The sequence below is a fragment of the Rana temporaria genome, chromosome 2 (assembly GCF_905171775.1).
Source record: "Rana temporaria chromosome 2, aRanTem1.1, whole genome shotgun sequence".
Taxonomy (NCBI): Eukaryota; Metazoa; Chordata; class Amphibia; order Anura; family Ranidae; genus Rana; species Rana temporaria.
The window spans coordinates 255,491,430-255,515,036 of NC_053490.1; the positions used below are offsets into that span (position 1 = coordinate 255,491,430).

The window sequence follows — 23,607 nt, forward strand, 5'->3', positions numbered from 1 at the left end:
TGCACTGATTTTTCAAGTGGGGTGTGTTCACTGTGGTTGCATAAAATTATTTGCATATGTTTTACTTTATTTCAACCAAGGTGTTGTTGTACTGTGGGTGTCTATATTGAAGAGATTTCTCCTCACTTCCTGCAATGCTGACCACTGAGACATAAAAAAAGGGAAACGTCCTTAATGATAGCACAGACAATTAAAACCTGTCAGGGGCTATAACCCTTTCCTACTCGATAATTAGAAAAAGGTTTCCTGTCTTATTTGAGGAATGCTCTAAAATGCTGCATTTACTATTCATTTGCTGCAGTTTAAACACAACTCAGTCGAACACGATGAATCCAATGAAAATATTAAGCAACATAAAGCTGGTCAAACGTAGCCTCTGAACCACCAAGTATTTTTCTTCATTAAAGTCAACAGGATTTTCATCATCCATTGAGGGACACAGGAATGCTGAAACAGTCAGTAAGATGCTGTTGCCTACAGAAGGTTTGGACACAACAGAAACCTCCATATAACCCTGCCTCCAACTATCAGGCAACAGTTACCTAAAAGGTTGGACACCTTTGCCTTAACTGTACTTTTTTCATTTTTTTTTATATATAGTCAAGTACTTTGTACACTGTAGATTTTTTTTTCATCAGTAACTTTGATCAAGAGTTTGAAAATGCTGCTTAAATTAGTCTGTGCACAGCAGCTATTCAGTTCAGTGTAGTCATAGCAAAAGCGTTGAAGGCTATACCTGCCCTGGCTGAATTGGAAGCCCGCAGGGTTAGCCTAGAAACAGCCTTAAAATGTCCTGGGCCCACTTGTAACTGAGCCAGAGCATTTTTCCTTTGAGAATGGGTTTACTAACGGGTGGTTCATGCCCAATGTGGATGCTTAAGTGATTCACTATAAGGGTCAAAGGTGTACTTACTTGAGAAACTGCACTGATAGAAAGAAATGTATCCTTAGATCTTAGTTTGAGCCTGCTATGCTGTGTTAGTGGTAACGTTTATCTATTGAATGATGTGAGATTGGATTATACTTCTTAGAGAATAACCATATGGAGTGAGTGGGTTAGATGTCTGAAGCCCTGGGATTTAGCTATGGTGGTTTATTATATGTATGTGGCACACATAGGACTAATGACTGTGAAAATGTGTAAGATACTCTGGCTGAGTGTGTGGGACACTGGCGAGATATCCAAGGAAGAGCTGGTTCTTCTCATTGAGGGATGTTGACTTTTTGGATAACTGGATGAATCCCCATGTATCAGGCCTCCTTGGTTTGGATGCTCATGATACCCTGTGCAGCTCACAGGCTAATTACTTGGAGGTGGAATCTATTTCAGCAGCCCTGTCAGCATGTTTCTTGTTCTACTTTAATGTCAGCTTAACATTAATCAGGCTTCCTCAGGTTACCTGCACTCTGGGGCTCTCTGCTCCTGTCTTAGTGCGAGAGTGTCTTAGAGAGTTATCCCATAAAGCAGCGGTTAGCAACCTGTATATCTCAATCTACCAATAGATTGCGGCCCGGTGACTGGTAGATCACGGTCTGGGCTTGCTGACTCGCCATCTTAGAGCATCAAACAGAGTGCAATGGGACTACTTGTAAATTTAGAGCTGTAATAGGGAGCATGAGCCGCATAAGCTGATGCCTCCTCTGTAGTGCTGGCTCCTGTACCATGCGGAGTGATATCAACTGCACTCCACCTCTTATCTCTGCTAGTGGTCTCCAGAGTGATGCCAGCAGCAGGAAAGAAAAGATCTTCAGGTCAGTGTGAAGCAATTCCCCCAGGCATAATAGTATAGGGCTGCTTACCACTGATGTGCTGCGGTTTACCCACACCCCGGGTACAGTGCAGTGCAGCTTATCTGCAGCTTTCCTGCAGGTTTGCTGAAATTAGCCATAGACTTCGATTATATCCTGCAGGTGTGGTGCACTTTCTGAATGCAGGAATTTGGTGCGCTTTTCAGAAAGTGTACCACACCTGCAGGATATAATTTAAGTCTATGGCAAACCGCAGCTAACCCAGGAAGATGGCAGATGCGCTGCACCCGCAATGCAGGTAAACTGCAGCACATTAGTATGAAAAGCAGCCTTATAGGGGGCTCAGAACATTAAGGGTTTTAAGAGTGATGTCTAGTAACTATTGGCCACCAATGAGCAAGGCTAAGTAGCCCAGATCATTCCTTAAGCACAATGCACCCACAAGCTCTTAAGGGTCTATGGAGTGGTTTCTTTCCCCAGTTAAAGAGAGACACCTTTCTCAATGCTGTCCTCGTAGCTGGGATTCAAGTCAATTTCCACAAAACAGTTGGTGGCTACCTCTTTGGGGGGTCCCACTGTGATGTGGTCCCTTGACCTGGAATCTGTTGGACATCACTTTGGTTCCTTAAGACTTTCACCTACAGAGAGGCTTGGAAACTCCTTGGGATAGGGCAAGTGACCTGGTTCTTTATGCTGGACAAAGCTGAGGATGTTATTCCCCACAGCATGGTTTGCATGGTGCCTTTAGAGGCACTACTTTTGGCTTCTGGTTCCCTCCATCCTGTAGTCTCTATTCTAGGTAAGAAGATTTGTGCACTTAGTGTGTTTTATCTCCCGAATAGAAGGAAGACACTATCTCTGGAGAGCTTGATGTTCCCCTAGCTTGTCAGCAGACAGCCCTTGCTGCAACCCTACTGCAGACAGTCCCCATGAAATATAACACAAATCTGGTGTCCGCTTTCTACATTGTTGGTAAGTCTCAAACTTAAAGAGGAACTTAACCTCCACCCTCCCTATTTTACCACCTACTTCATACCTATATGGCTGGGTTATGTAAAAACAAAACCTACTACACATCTGCTTAGCCAGCTGTTTTTTCTAGGAAACCAGCAGTACAACAGGTCCCGTTCCACCATCTTCTCCTGATATCACCAGGGGTTGCCAGTTGTCGCCACTGGGTGGAGTGGCCCTGTGATGACACGCACACACCACATCATTAGGGGGACAGTTGCACAAACCATAAATGGGCAGCCAACCCCCTTATGCCGGGTACACACGAGAGGATTTATCAGTGGAAACGGTCCTCCGGACCGTATCCCCGGATAAATCCTCTGGCGGATTTTGATCTCCTGGTTGTACTAACCAGGAGATCAAAATCCCCGCGGAATTCCGTCCGTGGTGACGTGTCGCGCCGTCGCCACGATGAAGACGCGGCGACGTGCACGATGCTGCCATATAAGGATATCCACGCATGCGTCGAATCATTACGACGCATGCGAGGGATGGGTTCGGATGGATCGATCCGGTGAGTCTGTACAGACCACCGGATCGATCCGCTGGAGCCGATTCCAGCGGATAGATTTCTTAGCATGCTAAGAAATTTTTATCCGCTGGAAATCGGTCGGCCCGAAATATATCCGCGGATCAATTTCAGCGGATCGATCCTCTCGTGTGTACGGGGCCTTAAAGACATGTGCAGTAGTGGGTATCTTAGGAGGCTGCAGGCACTGTATATGTCAAGTGCAAGTTGATGGGAGGGTAAAATCCTGATATAAGGTGGTTCCATTGGGGTTGTATCCAACCCCTTAAGTGCTTGGCCACCCACCTTGGGGTATTTTGCTAGATTGGTTGCATGTCCTAGACCTCCGTGCTCCTTCTAAGAGACTTTTTTCCTTAATGTCTAAGGTCAAAAGTTTACTGAGCCTTTTGTCATTCATAGACCTGTTGGTCTTACCATGAGAACTGTTGTCCAATTTGGCTGTTTGAAGTTGTAAAACTTTTCAATGTTCCTTTTGTTAACTATTCTGGTACCTGGTCTGTTCTTCCCATTTGAGTAGTTACTGTATTTCTCTAATGCCGCGTACACACCATCACTTTATGTGATGAAAAAAAATGACGTTTTTAAAAACGTCACTTTAATTGACTGTGTGTGGGGGAAAACGTCGTTTTATGTCTTGTAAAAAACGACCAAAAAAAATTGAAGCATGCTTCAATTTTATGTGTCGTTTTTCAAAAGTTCACTTTTTACTTCACAGAAATTGACCGTGTGTAGCAAAAAACGTCGTTTTCTAAGACGTTTTTTCATCCACGCATGCCCAGAAGCTACTTATGAAGCAAGCTTCAATGGTAAAACGTGGTGAACGTAACCTCACTTTGCAAGAACATTGTGAGAAAAACGATGGTGTGTAGGCAACTTCGTCTTTGAAAATTGAAGTTTCAAAAACGTCATTTTTTACTTCACAGAAAGTGTAGTTTTTTTTCATCACATAAAGTGATGGTGTGTACGCGGCATAACTGTTAGTGATTGATAAAACTCACAGCTTCTTATCGTGTGAACTTGGTGTCCTTCAAGGTAGTCACCCCCTTTGGTGGCCACTCTTGTCCTGATTTGAGCATCAGGTTAATCCTCTGTAACTCCTAGACATGTGCAGAATGGAAGAAATTGTTTTGGATAGATTCGTTATGTTACGAATTTCCTTTCATTATGGAATTTGTTTAGTTTGGTTTCGAAATTCGTATAGTTTAATTTCGTTTTTGTAAAAAAAATGTTTTGTTTTCGTTAAAATGTGTTTAATTTATTAATGTTCTAACGAATTCCAGAAAGATTAGAATTCGGATCAGTCTAAAAACGATCAACAGATACCAATTCTGCGTGAAGAAATAGCTTGTTGTTAAGCAGTGGGCTGGGAAGCTGGCAACCTTAACATCCATGAGTCATTATCTGTCAGTGTGCTTCCCCACTGACAGATGAATGTAAAGTAAAATAATGCCAACATTTCCTGGCAATATATTTTTTTTTTAAACGGCGTAGGGTCCCCCTAAAATCCATACCAGACCCTTATCCGAGCATGCAGCCTGGCAGGTCAGAAAAGGGGGTGGGTGCTTGCTCGTTCTGAGCGCTACCAGGCCACATGCCTTCAACATAGGGGGGGTGGGTGCTTTGAGGCGTGGGGGCTCTGCCTCTGCACTCCAAAGCACCCTGTTATTATGTTGATGGGGACAAGGATCTCTTCCTGACAACCTCAGATCCCTTCTCCATCTGAATGGGTATGGGGTACATCGTACCCCTTCCCATTTACCCCAAAAAAGTTTTAAAAAGTAAAAATCACATTGAAAAAAATTATTTTGACAGGTCCTTTATTTAAAAAAATAAAATAGTGTCCCTATATGTATATCTATTGTGAATCACAATGCCCGCCGGACCCAAAAAATAGAAAAAAAAAGCCTCGCCTTCAGAACCTTTGCTAAGTGGAATAGTGGGTTTGATGTGACATTGGAAGGGGGCAGTGCCACCTGCTGATGCAGCGGGGTTGCCCCCCCTTACCTATATAAGAACTGTCAAAGCACAGAGCAGGCATATGGCAGGTAGCCTCCCAGAAGGTGGAGAGTTTTTATTTGTTTCTATTTTTCGGGTCCGGTGGGCGTATTGATTGACGATAGATGTACATGGAAGGACACATTTTTTTTTTTAAGGACTTGACAAAAACAGTTTCTTGTGGTTTTTACATTTGACACTTTTTTGGTGCATGGGTAGGGGTACGATGTACCCGATACCCATTCACATGGGGGGGGCTGGATCTTGGGGCCCCCTGTCTGCAGCCCCCAACAACCACAGCCCCAGGGTTGTCGGGAAGAGGCCCTTGCCCCCATCAACATGGGGAGAAGGTGCTTTGGGGGGAGGGTCAGAGCACGCAGCTCCAAAGCGGCGCTAGCTCGTCCCCTGGTATGTAAGAAAAAATATGATTTTCCAAACTTACTGTAAAATCTTTTTCTTGAAGTTGTTTGAGGGACACAGGCCCCATTCCTCTTTGTTTGTTATCTTTATTTACTGCTTTCTTTCAAAACTTGAGGAATGACAGTTAAAGCCAAGGTTATTCAGAGCCTGACCTTTAAGGGTTTTTTGTTTGCCAGTGTCCAAACCTTCTGTAGGCAGCAGCATACAACCTGCCTTTAACTCTTGGACTTACAATATTACAATATTTTACGGTATCTCGTTTTCCCTGATCTGCATTTGATGTGCATTTCAAATTCATGTCAAATGCAAAAAAACATTGCCTGTTGACATGAACCCTTACCTTCAATTCTTATCTCAGGGATCACCATCACTTAAACAGAAAGTGATGGGAAATCTTAATCCAATAGAGTCACAGACAGCAATAAAATCCTTCTTTCAGTTTCACTGTGTATATGGTAAATTGTGGTAAATTGTACTTTATATACTATATGCTTCTAATTTTTACTACAGGCAGTATTTCTTCATCAGCTGCAATTCAGATATTTGCAAAATCAGGTAACATTTCTGTAGTTAACATATTAGTTTTATGCATGCATTTTCTACCATTTAACAATTTTAAATTTGTGTTTCTGCTTATGGATGTCAGGGATGAATACTTTTGTCAGCTAGATCGATCGTTTAATCCAGAAGTCTCCAAATATTTCAAACAAAGGGCCACTTTATTGTCCTTCAGAGGGCCGGATTGTGGCCAGCAGGGGTAGAAAATGTCACGGCCAGCATCAGTGAGACTAAATATGGCCTCAGGGTTAGTGGTCAATAGGAGGAGGAGTATTCCCCCTATAATGCAAATGGGTGTCAATGTAAAATAGAGAGAGAGGCAAATAATTCCACAGTAACACACTAAATTAATCTACAAAGCTCCTAAATATTAACATGATCAACATAAAACACTCATAAATAATGAAAAGTGTCCCTATGGCATATCCCAAAAATATATATGCTCCAACATATGCAAATCAATATGGTAAGTCCAACTTAACGTGATAAAAAAAAAGTGAAACAAAACCTGGTTGATCCACCAAAATCCTTCACCAAAGTGATGTGCGCCAATTCCAATCCCTTAAGAATAATAAGGTAATAATAAGGCAAATATCGCCTTATTAGATGTTATTGAAGAGCCGCTTTTACACATCAATCTCCATCCAGATTAATAAAGACACTCTTCACATGTAGGGATAGAAATTGAGACAGAGTCTCCAATAGTTTAAAAACACTTTAAGGTAATCTGTTTATTAAACACCTAAGCCCCGGACCATTATGCAGCTAAAGGACCAGGCCACTTTTTGCGATTCGGCACTGCGTCGCTCTAACTGACAATTGCGCGGTCGTGTGTGACGTTGCTCCCAAACAAAATTGGCATCCTTTTTTTCCCACAAATAGAGCTTTCTTTTTGTAGTATTTGATCACCTCTGCGGTTTTTTTTTTGCGCTATAAACAAAAATAGACCGACACTTTTGAAACAAATGCAATATTTTTTACTTGCTATAATAAATATCCCCAAAAAGATATAAAAAAACATTTTTTTTCCTCAGTTTAGGCCGATACGTATTCTTCTACATATTTATGGTAAAAAAAAATCTGAATAATCGTTTATTGATTGGTTTGCGCAAAATTTATAGCGTCTACCAAATAGGGGATAGTTTTATTGCATTTTTATTAACAATTTTTTTTGCTAGTAATGGCGGAGATCAGAGATTTTTATCGTGACTGCGACATTATGGCGGACACATTTTGACACTACTTTTGACCATTGTCATTTTTACAGTGCTAAAAAAATGCACCGGTTACTGTAAAAATTTCACTGGCAGTGTAACCAGGAGGGGGCGCTGTAGGGGTTGAGTGTGCCCTAAGGGAGTGATTCTTACTGTGGGGGGGCGTGCTAGGCATGTGACATTACTGATCGTCGTTCCCTATGACAGGGAACAGACGATCAGTGACAGGCTCAATAGGAAGCACGGAGAGAGGTTTGTTTACACTTACCTATCCCCTTTCCTTCTCTCTGTGACCCGATCGCGGGACATCGGAGGCGATCGGGTCCGGTGTTCCAGCGGAAACGGTCACGGAAAAGAGCACCGGGTCGTGACCCACAGCTGGGATTTTAAAGGGGACGTACATGTCACTATCTGAGGGCTGCCGTGTAGCCACGTCACAGCATGTTTTGTTACTTCGGACTTCATCACAGGGGGTGGCGACGCAGTGCGGCAACAAAGCTTCTCCCATCTCATCACTTTAACTCATAGTGAGCAAATTTGGTGGACTTTTAAGTCAATGGACACGGACCACCAAAATATTGTCCATCTGTTCAATTAACCCGCTTTCTGCCAGTTAAAATATTATAAAAGATTTGGAGGAGTGATATTATTGGTTATACTAACTTGATTAAAATGTAATAATTTCTAATCTATATAAAATATCCCCAAATCATATATATATATATATATATATATATATATATATATATATATATATATATATATATATATATATATATATATATATATATATATATATATAATCTTTATCTCCAAAAATAAAGAAATAAAATAAGGTATATCCTCAAAAAAAGACAATTTTGAAACTTGATTTTTTTTTTCTATTGAAAAGCTTATGACGTACAAAACACACCCAAAAAACTCCACCCGGTGCATAAAAAATGTGCACACACATGAAGAGTGCTCACAAAAAAGTGCAGACGGGTGCAACGTCAATTGGTCCTCCTGTGAGAAAGGACCCAAACCCTGATCCCCCGGGGCATTAGGCTCCAGACTGGGACTGAGGTACTTTGGTCCGAGCAGCCGAAGCCGACACGGACCCAACTTCCTTGGTGGGTCTGCCGAAACAGAACTCTCCCAGTACTAGGTGGGGCTCCCCCAAAGGGAGACCCCATGAGAGCAGGCGAACTAAGCCAGAAGTCCATGTCCCCCCACTCCCAAGACGTTCAGGGCTGGCCCGAGAATCGGCACCCTACTAATCACACAGTGAACAAATAATGTGCACAAACAAAAAAAAAGACAAAAACGTGACAAAAACACGGGGGTGAATAAAAAAAAAAGGTGGGGGAGAAAAAGAGATGAGGAGAGTGAGAAAAAGTGACTATTGTGCGGTACAATGGCCGAACCTCTGGCCAGGAATCAAAAATTCCTCTGGTCCTGACCAAAAGGCCTGGCCCTAGAGGCAGGTGTAAAAAAGGTGGTATGGTGACGTGACCAAGGTGCCAAAAAGAAAATGTGCCGGTAAAACAAAAGTGCAATTACGACACCCCTGGACTGCCACTCCAGGGGCACATCACCATAGGCTTTTCAACAAACCCTGACCCACAGCCCGGACAGTCACAGCCCCCTCCCCACCAGAAAGGATCGGGAGCTCCGGAGGCTCAGGGAGAGTGCCCTTATGCCCCTTTCGCTCCTTACCTAATTATACTCGAGAGGTACTAGCCATAAGGTACGACCCCCCCTTAACAGTAGGGTGAGGTCGACGTACCCTCTCGAGAAACTGGCAGGTTAGGAACTGCATCAAATCCAGGCCAGAAGGCCAGGGGCCCAGCCCTCGAGCTTCGAAGTCAGGCCTCTCCATCCAAATCATTAATGCACAATAAATTACTTAACATATCCTGCTAACACATGGCTTTATATATTGAATTAAATTACCTAATTAATTTAACATCATATACAGCATAACCATTTATATCTTCCTGAAAGACAATGCCTTGAGTTTTGCGCAAATTCCAACAGTTATTCTTCCACAGAAAGAATAAGTGTAGAAACACCTAAAAGTTTGCGGAAATACCGCCAAATATAATAAAATTTTAAAATGTAAAAATTATCTAACACTAGTGATTATGCTTTTAGAAGATAAATGATAAATTACTACAAGGATGATTGCAATTAGCCTAATAATTATGCAACAAAAATCACCAAGAGAAGAATACAATATAGTTACTCTCCAAGTATTAAAATGGCTGCTGACCAGACCCAAAGATCACTGCCGATCAATGGGTGGAGATGTCTTCAAAATGGCATCTAACTATGCTGTAAGATGTAGGTCCCAGGATGTCTGATGATCTGTGTTCCTCATAAATGACGGGTACATGTGATCTATATTCTTGATGATGAGGTATTTTCCCTTCCTGTCTATGTGACTTTTCTTTATTTAGATTGTAAATAATACAACTCATAAAACCACCCCGAGGGTGTGTTTGGTATTATTTACTTATTTATCATTGGTGAATATAGTTAACGATCAATTAAGTGTTTATATATTCATTAGCTCACTTGGCCACTGGGTGTTACTCCGAGACTAGAAATATCTATCTTGAGTTTATCTGTGAAATCTACATCTAGTCCTATATAATAAATGTATCTTTTTCTATACAGATTAAACTATGTTATTTTACCTAAGAACATTGTTGCATTGATTGTCAGCCTTTTAATTAGTTGTATTTACCCTTTTGATTGTAGAAGCATTTACATGGAAACTTTTAGCTACAGAGAAGGCATTATTTCATAATTAAATATTAATGATATACATAAAATAATTTGTACACTATAAAATGCTACTTCGGTACTGCTACATTATAACTCATTTCAAACAATATTCATAATGAATATAAACAAACATAACTACGATAATATGAAGGCTGAGGCATTTTTAGATAGAATGATTTTTTGTCACGAACATTGGACATACAGTACATATGAATTGACAAGTGTCTTCTTTTAGTCTTTTTTGGAATGTCCCAGAAGTAGGGATGGGCCGAACACCTCCCCAGTTCGGTTCGCACCAGAACACCTCGAACAGGCAAAAAGTTCTAGGGAACATGCAAAGGCTATTAAAGTCTATGGGACACAAACATATATACTACACTGACTTCACTATATATTCGCCACTGTATTATACACAGTATCTCTTTTCATGTGACAACACTGAAGAAATTACACTTTGCTACAAAGTAAAGTAGTGAGTGTACAGCTTGTATAACAGTGTAAATTTTCTGCCCCCTCAAAATAACTCAACACACAGCCATTAATGTCTAAAGCGCTGGCAACAAAAGTGACTATACTCCTAAATGAAAATGTCCAAATTGGGCCCAATTAGCCATTTTCCCTCAGTGCTATCATGTGACTCGTTAGTGTTACAAGGTCTCGGGTGTGAATAGGGAGCAGGTGTGTTAAATTTAGTGTTATCGCCCTCACTCTCTCATACTGGTCACTGGAAGATCAACATGGCACCTCATGGCAAAGAACTCTCTGTGGATCTGAAAAAAAAATGTGTTCAACATAAAGATGGCCTAGGCTAAAAGAAAATTGCAAAGACCATACAGCAGTTTAATAGGACAGGTTCCACTCAGAACAGGCTTCGCCATGGTCGACCAAAGAAGTTGAATGCACATGCACGAATGTAGTATATATAATACAGTGCAGGGTATGGTTCAGGAGGGGGGTGCTTGCTCATTCCCGCCCTATCCTGACCTCCAGGCTACATGCCCAGATAAGGGTCTGGTATGGACTTTGGGAGGGGGGGGACCCCCACGCCAATTTAAAAAAAAATTGTTGCGGAGTTCCCTTAAAATACGTAACAGACCCGAAGGGCCTGGTATGGACTTGGGGGTACCCTACGCTGTTTTTGTTCCTTGATTTTTCATCCATATTGCCTTGAGCCAGCAATACATTACCACCGCAAACAAGTTTAATTTTGCTGTGGCACTGTTCTACACATCACACAGATGTGACACTTTACAGGCAGACTAAGGGGGCCCCAGGCACGCTATTTAAAAGGAATATTTCATTTTTATTGTTTCACTTTAAGCATTATTAAAATCACTACTCTTGAAAAAAAACTTATTTTGCATTGATACATTACACCAGGGATAAGCAATTAGCGGACCTCCAGATGTTGCCAAACTACAAGTCCCATGAGGCATAGCGAGACTCTGACAGCATCAAGCATGACACCCAGAGGCAGAGGCATGATGGGACTTGTAGTTTGGCAACAGCTGGAGGTCCGCTAATTGCTTATCCCCGCATTACACCTAGGGCAGTAACCGGGTCCCCATACACTTTTTATGACAATAACTTGTATATAAGCCTTTAAAATTAGCACTTTTGATTTGTCAGTGTCCCATAGACTTTATTTGGAGTCGCATGTTCGCTAGAACTTTTTGCCTGTTCGCGGGGTTCTAGTGTGAATCGAACAGGGAGGTGTTTGGCCCATCCCTAGTTCCAGGTGTTGTGTAAATACCAGAAACCCCATTGTTCAGAGACTAAAGGGTCCTTTTCTTTAATTGACTTGTTCACAGCTGGTTTGCAGATCAAATTAAGTAATTTTCCATCTCTTGGGAAAGTTAACCACTTCAATACTGGCCTATCATCATATGACATCCACAGATGGAAACTCCCATCCTGGGTGGACGTCATATGACGTCCTGGGTTTGCGGTGGATATCTGAATGATGCCTGCAGCTAGAGGCATCATTCAGATATCCATGTCTTCAGCCGGTGATCTTGCGCACCATAAGAATGATCATTCCGCCGCTTGATCGTTCTTATAGGCGGCGGGAAGGGACATCCCCCCTCCCGCCGCCATCTGGTGCTTCTCCGGGCTCTCCTGTGCCATCGTGGGCCCAGAGAAGGAAGCATAGAGATGACTGGTGACCAGATGGTCACCAGTCATCTCTATGACCGTCGAAGGTCCAGGCGCAATGTGATGACGTCACGCCCGGGTACCTGTAAGTAAACAAAGCCGCGATTGCGGCTAGTGAGCAACACTGATCATGAGATCGGTGAAATTTTTTTCACCAATCTCATGCTTTCCAGCCTGGAGGAGAGATGTGGGGTCTTATTGACTCCGCATCTCTCCATAATGAGGACCTGTTACACACATTTCCTATTACAAGGGATGTTTACATTCTTTGTAATAGGAATAAAAGTGAAAAAAAAAGTGTAAAAAAAAAAAATTAAAACATCCCTGTCCCCGGTAGCTCGCACGCAGAAGCGAACGCACACGTAAGTCCCGCGGACATATGTAAACGCCGTTTAAACCACAAATGTGAGGTATCGCTGAATGCCAGCAACAATTCTAGCACTAGATCTCCTCTGTAAATCGAAACTGGTAACCTGTTGCCTATGGAGATTTTTAAGTATCGAAGTTTGGCGCCATTCCATGAGTGTGCGCAATTTTAAAGCGTGACATGTTAGGTATCTATTTACTCGGTGTAACATAATCTTTCATATTTTACAAAAAAATTGGGCTAACTTTACTGTTTTGTTATTTTTTTAATTCATGAAACAAATTTTTTCCAAAAAAAAGGCGTTTGAAAAATTATTGCGAAAATACCATGCAAGATAAAACATTGCAATGACTGACCGCCATTTTATTCCCTATGGTGTCTGCTAAAAAAACATATATAATGTTTGGGGGTTCTAAGTAATTTTCTAGCAAAAGAATGATGATTTGTACATGTAGGAGAGAAGTGCCAGAATAGGCCCGGTATTGAGGTGTGTATAAAAGCCCTGTATTGAAGTGGTTAAACTTAGTCTGGTGCTGTCATTTGAACTATTTTAAATCTGGTCTCCTAGATCAAAATTAAAGGGGAGTTCCACCCAAAAGTGGAACTTCCGCTTAAACCACTCCTCGCCCCCCTTACATGCCACATTTGGCATGTAATTTTTTTTGGGGGGGGGAGTGGGGGCTTCAGGAGGAATGAGACTTCCTGTCCCACTTTCCTTCAACCCAGGGACCGCTTTGGCGATACGTCATATCGCCGACGGTGGCCCCTCCCTGTAGGCGATCGCCTGGGACACGTGACAGGCCCCAGGCGATCTCCTCTCCAATCAGGTAGCACAGCGCTGCTCGCCCATGTTCAGTGAGTGCCCGGCCTAGAAGCCGAAAGCTGTCATGGCCCGGTGCCCACAATTAGGATGGAGGCGCTGGTGGAGAGGGGGGGAGAGGAGCAGAGCTCCGGGCGTAGCGTCGCTGGACAGTGGAGCAGGTAAGTATATGTTCATTAAAAGCCAGCAGCTATGCTTTTTGCAGCTGCTGATTTTAATAAACATAAAAAAAGGCTGGAACTCCGCTTTAACCATTTCCCGACCTCCTCATGTACATATACGTCAGCAGAATGGCACGGACAGGCACATGTACGTACCTGTACGTCCTCTGCTAGACGTGGGTGGGGGGTCCGATCGGGACCCCCCCCGGTACATGCGGAGGTCGGGTCCGCTCGGGGAGCGATCCGGGACGACGGCGCGGCTATTTGTTTATAGCCGCTCCGTCGCGATCGCTCCCCGGAGCTGAAGAACGGGGAGAGCCGTGTGTAAACACGGCTTCCCCGTGCTTCACTGTGTCGGCGCATCGATCGCGTCATTCCCTTTATAGGGAAGACCCGATCGATGACGTCATTCCTACAGCCACACCCCCCTACACTAGTAAACACACACAAAGTAAACCCTAACTCCTACAGCGCCCCCTGTGGTTAACTCCCAAACTGCAACTGTCATTTTCACAATAAACAATGCAATTTAAATGCATTTTTTGCTGTGAAAATGACAATTGTCCCAAAAATGTGTCAAAATTGTCCGAAGTGTCCGCCATAATGTCGCAGTCACGAAAAAAAATCGCTGATCGCCGCCATTAGTAGTAAAAAAAATAAAAAAAATAAAAATGCAAAAAAACTATCCCCTATTTTGTAAACGCTATACATTTTGCGCAAACCAACCGATAAACGATTATTGCGATTTTTTTTACCAAAAATAGGTAGAAGAATACGTATCGGCCTAAACTGAGGAAATTTTTTTTTTATATATGTTTTTGGGGGATATTTATTACAGCAAAAAGTAAAAAATATTGCATTTTTTTCAAAATTGTCGCTCTATTTTTGTTTATAGCGCAAAAAATAAAAACCGCAGAGGTGATCAAATACCACCAAAAGAAAGCTCTATTTGTGGGGAAAAAAGGACGCCAATTTTGTTTGGGAGCCACGTCGCACGACCGCGCAATTGTCTGTTAAAGCGACGCAGTCCGAACTGTAAAAACCCCTTGGGTCTTTAGGCAGCAATATGGTCCGGGGCTTAAGTGGTTAAAGAAACGACAAAATATTTTTTTTCCCCATAAAAGCTCTGACATTTAGCATGAACATAAATAACAGATATTGGCTATAGGCTTTTGACTAATTTCCTGCTTGGGTGTTTGGGGTCCTTAACCCCATAACAGTTCATGTTCTTACCTTAGATACACACTTAAAGCAGAGGTCCACCCTTAAAAAAAAAAAAAATAAATTTTTTATATATACTTACCAGAAATTGCTGTTCCTAATCTGCCCCTTCCTTGTCCGCGGTGTTCCTCGGTTTCGTCCTCCTCGTGTTGTCTTCTGGGGAATGGGGTGCGCTGACTTCTGTGAACTGTGTGTCTCCCAGAAGTCAGCCGCCCATTCACAAAGCGCAGCGCAACTCGCGCATGCGCAGTAGGAAACGGGCAGTGAAGCCACAAAGCTCCACTGCCTGTTTCCCTTAGTGAGGATGGCGGTGCCAGGACCTGCCACGATCGACCAATCGGCCGACATCGCGGGCATCCTGGACAGGTAAGTGTGCTTATTGCAGCTACAATGTTTGTAGCTGCTGACTTTTAATTGTTTTTTTTTTTAAGCTGGACCTCCACTTTAATCATCATAGCTAGTTTGGCTCTCCCAGCATCTGTTTTCTGTGCTATTTTTTTCAATTGTTCCTATTTTGTTTGTGTAGTTTTTTGAACCATGGGAAACCATTGCCACAAAACATGCAAACATACTTTAAAGCTGATTCACTCCTACACTATGCTCTTAAAAAATACCCCCAATTCCAAAAAAAAAAACACTTAACCTACTGTGTATAAACTGTACTATATGCTGCCACATTAAACACCCCAATACATATAAACTTCATAATAGTGAATACTCAGTCTAGTGCTGTGTGTATAAATAAATCAATAGTAGCCAATAGTGTTATGTAATCCCACTCCAAAAGGGCTCAATTAGTGCTGAATGTCTCCACCTCTTAGATAGAGGCTCACCAGATAACAATGTGTCTCTTAATAAAGATCAGCATGTACCGCTTTAATTAATGATGATTCCTTCTTATGGGCTCCCACTTCTGCAGACTGTGCTGTCTCCTCTCTCTACACCGTATGGCCTAGCAGTGGGTGTCACAGAGCTGTGGATCCTGTCTTGGTTGGCAAGCTTGGCAAGAGATGAGCGAAATACAGCTTGGAATGCAGTGATTTACAGTTTTTCTCTATTGTTTTGGCTCATTTCTTGAAACAGAAATGACATTCTCAAAACTCTAAGATCATTTGGCAAAACAGTCTTACAGTTTAGCACAACACTATAACTCACGTGCAAAAGCTCATATCTCTCCCAAAACTGTTCACTCTTGCTTCAAAACCATATTCATTTCCCATATAAAGAGTCAGTGCCCCCAAAATGGCAAATATTCTTCTCAATTGCTTTGGCTCATTTCTTGGAACAGACCGGACGTTCTCAGCTCTCTTGGTACTTTTGCCAAAATAACCTGGATGGTTCGGCACAACACCATGGTTCACCTTTTAGAAGTTCATATCTTTCCCAAAACAGTTCACTCATGTGTCAAAACTAAATTTCTTTCTCATTCAAATAGTCAGTGCCCCCAAAATGCTTCATCCCTTTGGCATTGTGTAAGCACTGCAAGTCAAAATGTTTAGATGTTTTGTCTCTATGGCAGAGGACCATTGAAATATCCCTCATGTCCACCTTTCAGTCTTAGCCCAGTCCTTCATTGACAATGGTTACTGTACAGTTTTTGTCTAGCTAACTGAATACAATTGTGTATAAAACTATAAAAAAAAAGGAAAAGATTTTAGGGTAAGAGTCGCCTCCAAGGTTTGACATCACACACTGCACTCATACTGCCAAGGAAAAATTACTTTACAGTATTGTAACCATTATCATTCACACACAAAGTACCATATTTATCGGCGTATACCGCGCACTATTTTGCCCTGAAAATCAGGGCAAAATCGTGGGTGCGCGGTATACGCCGATACCCGCTTTCCCGCCACGAGTTTGAATACTGCGCCGGCATATACCAAGCGCAGTACACTCGTGTATCTTCGGGCAGTCTCGGCGCCTCTCGCACTGACGTCCTGAGCGTACAGGACGTCAGCGCGAGAGTTGCCGAGCCTGCCCGACGATACACGAGTGTACTGCGCTCGGTATATGTCAGCGCAGTATTCAAACTCGGCGCGGGAAATGAGCGGGGAGGACGCGAGGACGCCTCAGAAGGATGCCGGACCCGACGAAGAGGACACCCGAAGCCGCAGACGGTTGCCGGACCCGACGAAGAGGACACCCGAAGCCGCAGACGGACGCCGGACCCGACAAGGCTGCCGATAGACGCCGTGCAAGACACCAAAACTGTAAGTAAAAAAATAACTTTTTTTCAACAGGATTCGGGGCAACTTTAGGGGTGCGCGGTATACGCGGGAGCGCGTTATACCACGATAAATACGGTAACTTCCATACTTCAGAGTAAAAAGAAAATGTATACAGCATAATATATACGGAAATATAAATGCACAAACATGAAACAAGGAAAATTACATTTAGCCCACAATGCTGTAAATAAAGCTGGAGTTTTACAACTACTGTAACATCTCTTCACTGGTCGCTGTCCTCACCCTCCCTCTCCTGTCCACCGTCCTCACCCTCCTGCCCATCCACACGCTGCTGTCTGTCTGGCCACAGATTTTCGTCAACATCACAGCGTATATTCTCCCTTGCGATGCAACAAGGGAAGAAACGGCATGCATGTTGCAACCATCCCCTACACTGATCTCCTGTAATATCCTCAGAGGCAGTGTCCATTGCATGGAGCAGGGACCTCTGATCTTGAGCCCGATGCTCATACACTCTCCACCTCCAAGCGGAGAAAAACTCCTCAATAGTATTGAGGAAAGGAGAGTAAGGTGGTAGGAACACCATATCCATCCTTGGATGAGCAGTGAACCAGGCCCTGATAAGCGGGCCATGGTGAAAATTCACATTGCCCCATACAATTATATTTTGTGGTAGGTGAGGCCCTATGAGACCTCTCTCATTTTCAGGGATCAAATCCAAATGAAGGCGGTCCAAGAAGATGAGGTGCTTCTGTGTATTGTATGGGCCAAGACTGGGGATGTGAGTGGCCACACCATTCTCAGAAATGGCAGCACACATAGTTATATTGCCCCCTCGCTGGCCTGGGACATCCACCGGGGCCCGGTGGGCAATAAAATTACGGCCACGTCTTTGGCCCTTGGCCAGGTTGAAGCCAGCCTCATCCACATACACGGGTATGTGAGAGGTCTCGTTTCCTTCCAGTGCCATTATTCTCTACAATAGAGTAAAAAAAGAAAACATCAAATCAGTCATACAGAAGAGTCATACACTAGAGTTACAGACAGCTACATAGGAATGTTCTATGTTCCACAAGTTCAATATACTACTGGCCAGTATTCCAGTGGTTCCAAACCTGGGGTACATGTTCTTCTCAGAATTGGGGACCCAGTCGAATACTGGTCCCGGAACCAGGAACACCGCGTGGCACGCGCACCCCTGTCTGGTAGGCCATCTCGCCCGGGGGCCGTGATGTGTGGTCACCCTAAAGGTGGGTGCCACCTCAGGAAAAGAACCCCGCCTCAATGGCGTCTGCTCCAGAAGTACCCTCCCCCAGCATGCCCCGCGAGAGAAACTCCCTCCCGATTGGCTGCTGGCAAGAGGCACCCCAGCCTGGACTCCACTGTCGCCCCGGGGTGGTATGACACCCCAGCAACCACAGAATGGATCCGCAGCACAGCCCAGCTGAAACAGAGACCCTTTGTAAAATTGCAATCAGAATCAGAGTCAACTACACTCTGATTATCCCTTAACTTTTACAGTAATAGCACCGGTACTTGGAAGTACACAGGCGCTACATCTACAATATTTTTCTTGTCATTGTTAGTATCATACGTAACATCCCACTGAGGTAAGATACTGTTATACTGTAGGCCTATCACACACACTAAATGAATATGTAAATGAATAAATGAATAAACATATTTGTTGCTCTATGCACAGTGTCCTGTCCTATACATTATATAATTCCATCATTGATTGTGAGGCCATGGTTGATGACATGGTCTATAATTGTGGCCCGAATTTCATCAGGGACAGCATGGTGTCTTCGTGCTCCTCGGCCTCTTCCCCTTATTCCACCACCACGCACCCTTACTCCTCCTCCTCTTCTTCCTCGAGCAGACAGTTGCCATTGTTCATTTACTTGGCCAGGTGACTCCATGTTCAGAAATTGTACTGGTCCTGCATGGTCAAGCTCTATATATACATGTTTGGCAGCATTCACAATCGTGGACAGCACCTGTCAGGTACAGTAACTAAACATACTGTTTGATTGGTCATCTGAGACCAACTCCAACTCCTCCTTCATTAGTCAAGTTCTAGTTGCACCCGACTGTCAATTGCTGTAATCATTTTATCAAATGTTCCAAGAGATTCATATATGGTATTCATGGTATTATGTTCCTGAATAATTTTGACAATTGAACAGACTGTTGTGAATGTGATGACTTAAACAATGAAATGACGCTGACACGTTTTGGAGAGAACGACCATAAGACTGAAGAAATGACAATCAGTTTAGATCAACAAGATCTATTCAATTGGAAATTGTGCTAAATGTAGGCTACTTGTACTTAATCATTTGAAAAATGTACTGAGACAGTGAGACATGTACTGAGACATTTGCAATTTGATGAAATGAATGAGAAATGCCATTCAGTTGTGAACAATTGCGAAGTGGTTTGGAGATTTGGCCATGTTGTTTTGAGAATGTCATTTCTGTTTCAAGAAAAGAGCCAAAACAATGGAGAAAAACTGTAATATGCCTATGTTACATGCCTATCTCTGTCTAAGGCTGGGTTCACACTACTACACTACTTTCATCCTACTTTGCTCTGTGTTCAATGTTTCCCTATGAGAGCGTCTTGTAGCGTCCTACACAAGTCGGTCCGACTTTGAAAATGCTCCCTGTACTACTTTTGGTCCTACATTGATCCTACTTCAGGCCCATTGAATATCATTGAAGTCGGACCAAAGTAGTATCCTGTTCATGAAAGTAGGATGGATGTAGGACCAATGTAGGATAAATGTAGGACCAATGTAGCAGAGCAAAGTAGGATGAAAGTAGTGTAGTAGTGTGAACCCAGCCGTACCGTTTCCCAGAATTGTCGTATTATTGGGCATCCCCAGAATGTATGCAACATTGTCCCTTTCTCCCCACAACCTCTCCAACATCTATCTGACATTTCAGGAAAAAATATATTTAGTCGCGCTGGCGTATAATACCATCTTGTTAATATTTTATAATTTAATTCTTGTATTTTCGTACATCTTGAAGATTTTAGTGCTAAATTTATAATATTTTGGCTTTGTATTGGGGAGAATTTTTTCATGTACAATGACACAAACATGCATTTTCATTTTCTAGGGTATTATATGGCCTCAGTTTTTTACTGGTATAGCAGTAAACCTCATCAATGTTGTTGTCAATGCTATTTTCATGTACGTCTTAAAGATGGGAGTGGAGTAAGTATGTTGCATATATTTAAGTTTCATTCTTACACTGAAAACACTCTAATACCAACCAATAAAAAATTTCCCATTTCTCAAAAGAACAGTAGTATTGCAGACAATAGATGGATAGATAAGATAGAGAGATAGATGAGATAGATAGATAGATGAGATAGATAGATGAGATAGATAGACAGACAGAGAGAGAGAGAGAGAGATACAGACAGAGAGACAGAGAGAGAGAGATACAGACAAACAGACAAGGATAGAAAATCAAGAATGCATTTAAAGACAGTGATCAGACTGGAGGAAGATGCTTTACTTCAACTCATGACTATTATGGCTATGGTAAACCTGTCATGAGTGAAATACAGTGGCTTTCACTTAAGCTATGACTAAGGCTGTTTACAGCCAAAATACATTAGCTTTTGTTCAACTGTCTTAACCATGGAGTTTTAACTAGGGTTGTCCAGATACCGATACCAGTATCGGTATCGGGACCGATACCGAGTATTTGCGGGAGTACTCCTACTCGGGCAAATACCCCCGATACCTAAATAGAATACTTTCGCCCCCCCCACCCCCGCCGCATCGCACCGCCGCATCGAAAGCCGCCGCATCGAAAGCCGCCGCATGGGTTAAACGGCGTGCGGGAACATCACAGCTTTCATTTGAATAGTTGTGTTCCCGCGCGTATAGACACTCCCCCTTGCTTGGGATTGGATGGGTGATCGTGATCTGTCCAATTCCGAGCAAGGGGGAGTGTCTATACGCGCGGGCAAAACAGCTATTCAAATGAATGCTGTGATTTTCACCATGCGGCGGCGGCGGCAAAGGTATGGGGGAAATGGCTGGAGGGACATGGCTTCATATGTGAGGGACATGGCTGCATATGTGAGGGACATGGCTAGAGGGACATGGCTGCATATGTGAGGAACATGGCTAGAGGGACATGGCTGCATATGTGAGGGACATGGCTAGAGGGACATGGCTGCATATGTGGGGGACATGGCTGCATATGTGGGGGACATGGCTGCATATGTGGGGGACATGGCTGCATATGTGGGGGACATGGCTGCATATGTGGTGGACATGGCTGCATTTGGGGACACATTTAAAAAAGTATCGGTATTCGGTATCGGCGACTACTTGAAAAAAGTATCGGTACTCGTACTCGGTCCTAAAAAAGTGGTATCGGGACAACCCTAGTTTTAACAATAAAGGATTTTGAAGTGTACAGTTGAGCTCCAGTATTTGTAGTATTTAGAGGCCTTTGCTGCTTACCGCATTCTGAAAATGCTAGTTGCCTGCTGTACTGACTCACTGGTAACAACTCTAGCCCTCGTGTAGATCAATAGTTTTAGAGAAGCCATAGGTTTTATCTGTGTACCAGGAAGTTGACTGAAAGTACAAAACATGGAGAGAATTAATATAACAACAATACATTTAGAGAAGCAAAGGTCAGGTGGCAGCCTTCTGGTTTCTCTCATAGCAGGTTTACTATAACGATATAGGTGTAGATGCAGAATAATGGTGACCAAGACCCAGACAAGTTTAAGTTTTTTTTCTGAGAATTATAAGATGATTTTTATGAAACAAATTAAGTAAAGTTTTTTTAATACAGTTCTTTCTTTTGTGATGCAAGGTAACCAAATACAAACTAGGTGTAGAGAGTGGAGAGACAACTAAGGAAATATTACAGACAGCATGCATGCTCTAATTCTGAATGTGTGTGTTGCTATGTCTGTCTGCTATATTTAGCATATATTTAGATGCTGTAATACTAATATCTAAAGCAGATATTGCAGTAGAATAGACGGAAAACATATGATTAGACCGTCCCCAGTTTTAAAATCATTTATTGTTAGTAATTCCAAATTGTACATGTAAAGAAAAAAAAAGTTAGATTTATAGTTCTCGAACCCCCCCGTCTCTGGTTTTGTTTGGTGTGATGCCATGGCCCTTCCAGGATATTTAGTGGGGAATACAGAGCAGAAGAAATCTCAGGAAATGACACTCCAATCAATTGCAAGAGCGTCTTCTGCTGAGAATTTGGCTGCTCTGTATTCTCCAGGATCTGTGTGACATCATCCTCGCCCAGGTCTCATGGCTGGAATACAGGTTTTTCTTTATAGAATTACTAGCATTAGGTGTTTATTTATTTTTTATTCAAATCTTTATTATCGTATAAAATACAATTGACAATCACCACAAATAGCAGTTATACAGTGCAAAGAACAGATAGCATGAACACACATGGTCAAAAAATGATTACAACAGAAAAAGAACAGATACAGATAGGCTGGCCTAGGTAATGGCAATGTGCACAGCCGTATAAGCATCCCAACCATGATACATACGACCTAAAGCTAACTGCAGTGCGTAAAATTCCACGTAAACAATAGTAATTAAATAGTTTTATAGCTGCATGGGAAGCTAAGCGACCCATTGGCGAAGTGGGTCCAAACATGGAGCACCCGAAAGGGTAATGCACAACAGGATATTCTCAGCATCTGACTAAACTGCCCATGTTTGGACAAGGGTGGCGGGGGTGGGAAGGAGGAGAAACAGGGGAAACGGGAGGGGCAAGGGCCTAGGGGAAAAAGGGTGAGGAGGAGGGGGGACGGAGAAGAGCAATAACAGAGCAGAATCAAGAAAGTGTGGAAAGCAGAATAGAGCAGAACACCCCGACCGGGAATCGGAAAACGCCTACCGTGTTCAGACAGACTGCGACACCTCTTGGAGATAGGCGTCCGTGTACGTAAAGTGCTCCCTATTATGCAGGGTGGCAGTAAGATCTTCCATATTTCTGAGTTCATTAACTTTTACATACCACAGGGACTTAGCCGGGGGATTCTCCAATCTGTTAAATAAAGGTCGGCGGGGTCAGGGGTGATATCGACTCCCAAGTATCGAATAGAATTGGATGCCCACCTTAGTGGAAAGGCTGAGCGCAGTCGCTGAACAATGTCCCTCCCTACCATTACGTTGAGAATGGAGGATTTAGATAGGTTAATTTGGAAGAGAGAAAGGGCCCCATATTCCCAAAGAGATCGGAGCAAATTCGGGAGGGAGGTAAGTGGTTCCGTCAGAAAATAGATCAGGTCGTCCGCAAAAGCAGACACCTTGTGGGTTCACAAAGATTTCTGGTACCCAAGTATGCCCGCATCTGCCCTTATTCTGCACAGAAGGGGCTTCAACGTGAGAATAAAAATCAAGGGGGAAAGCGGACA

General features: G+C 42.9%; 1 protein-coding gene across 1 annotated transcript in view; it reads left to right on the top strand.

Moving 5' to 3' along the window:
* LOC120926666 (multidrug and toxin extrusion protein 2-like) overlaps positions 1-23,607 on the top strand; it is a 143,402-nt gene that overhangs the window by 67,729 nt on the left and 52,066 nt on the right. Inside the window, exons 6-7 of the mRNA XM_040336791.1 lie at positions 6,215-6,259; positions 20,292-20,389. Of these exons, the coding sequence (XP_040192725.1) occupies positions 6,215-6,259; positions 20,292-20,389 (143 nt within the window). The remainder of the gene's footprint in view (positions 1-6,214; positions 6,260-20,291; positions 20,390-23,607) is intronic.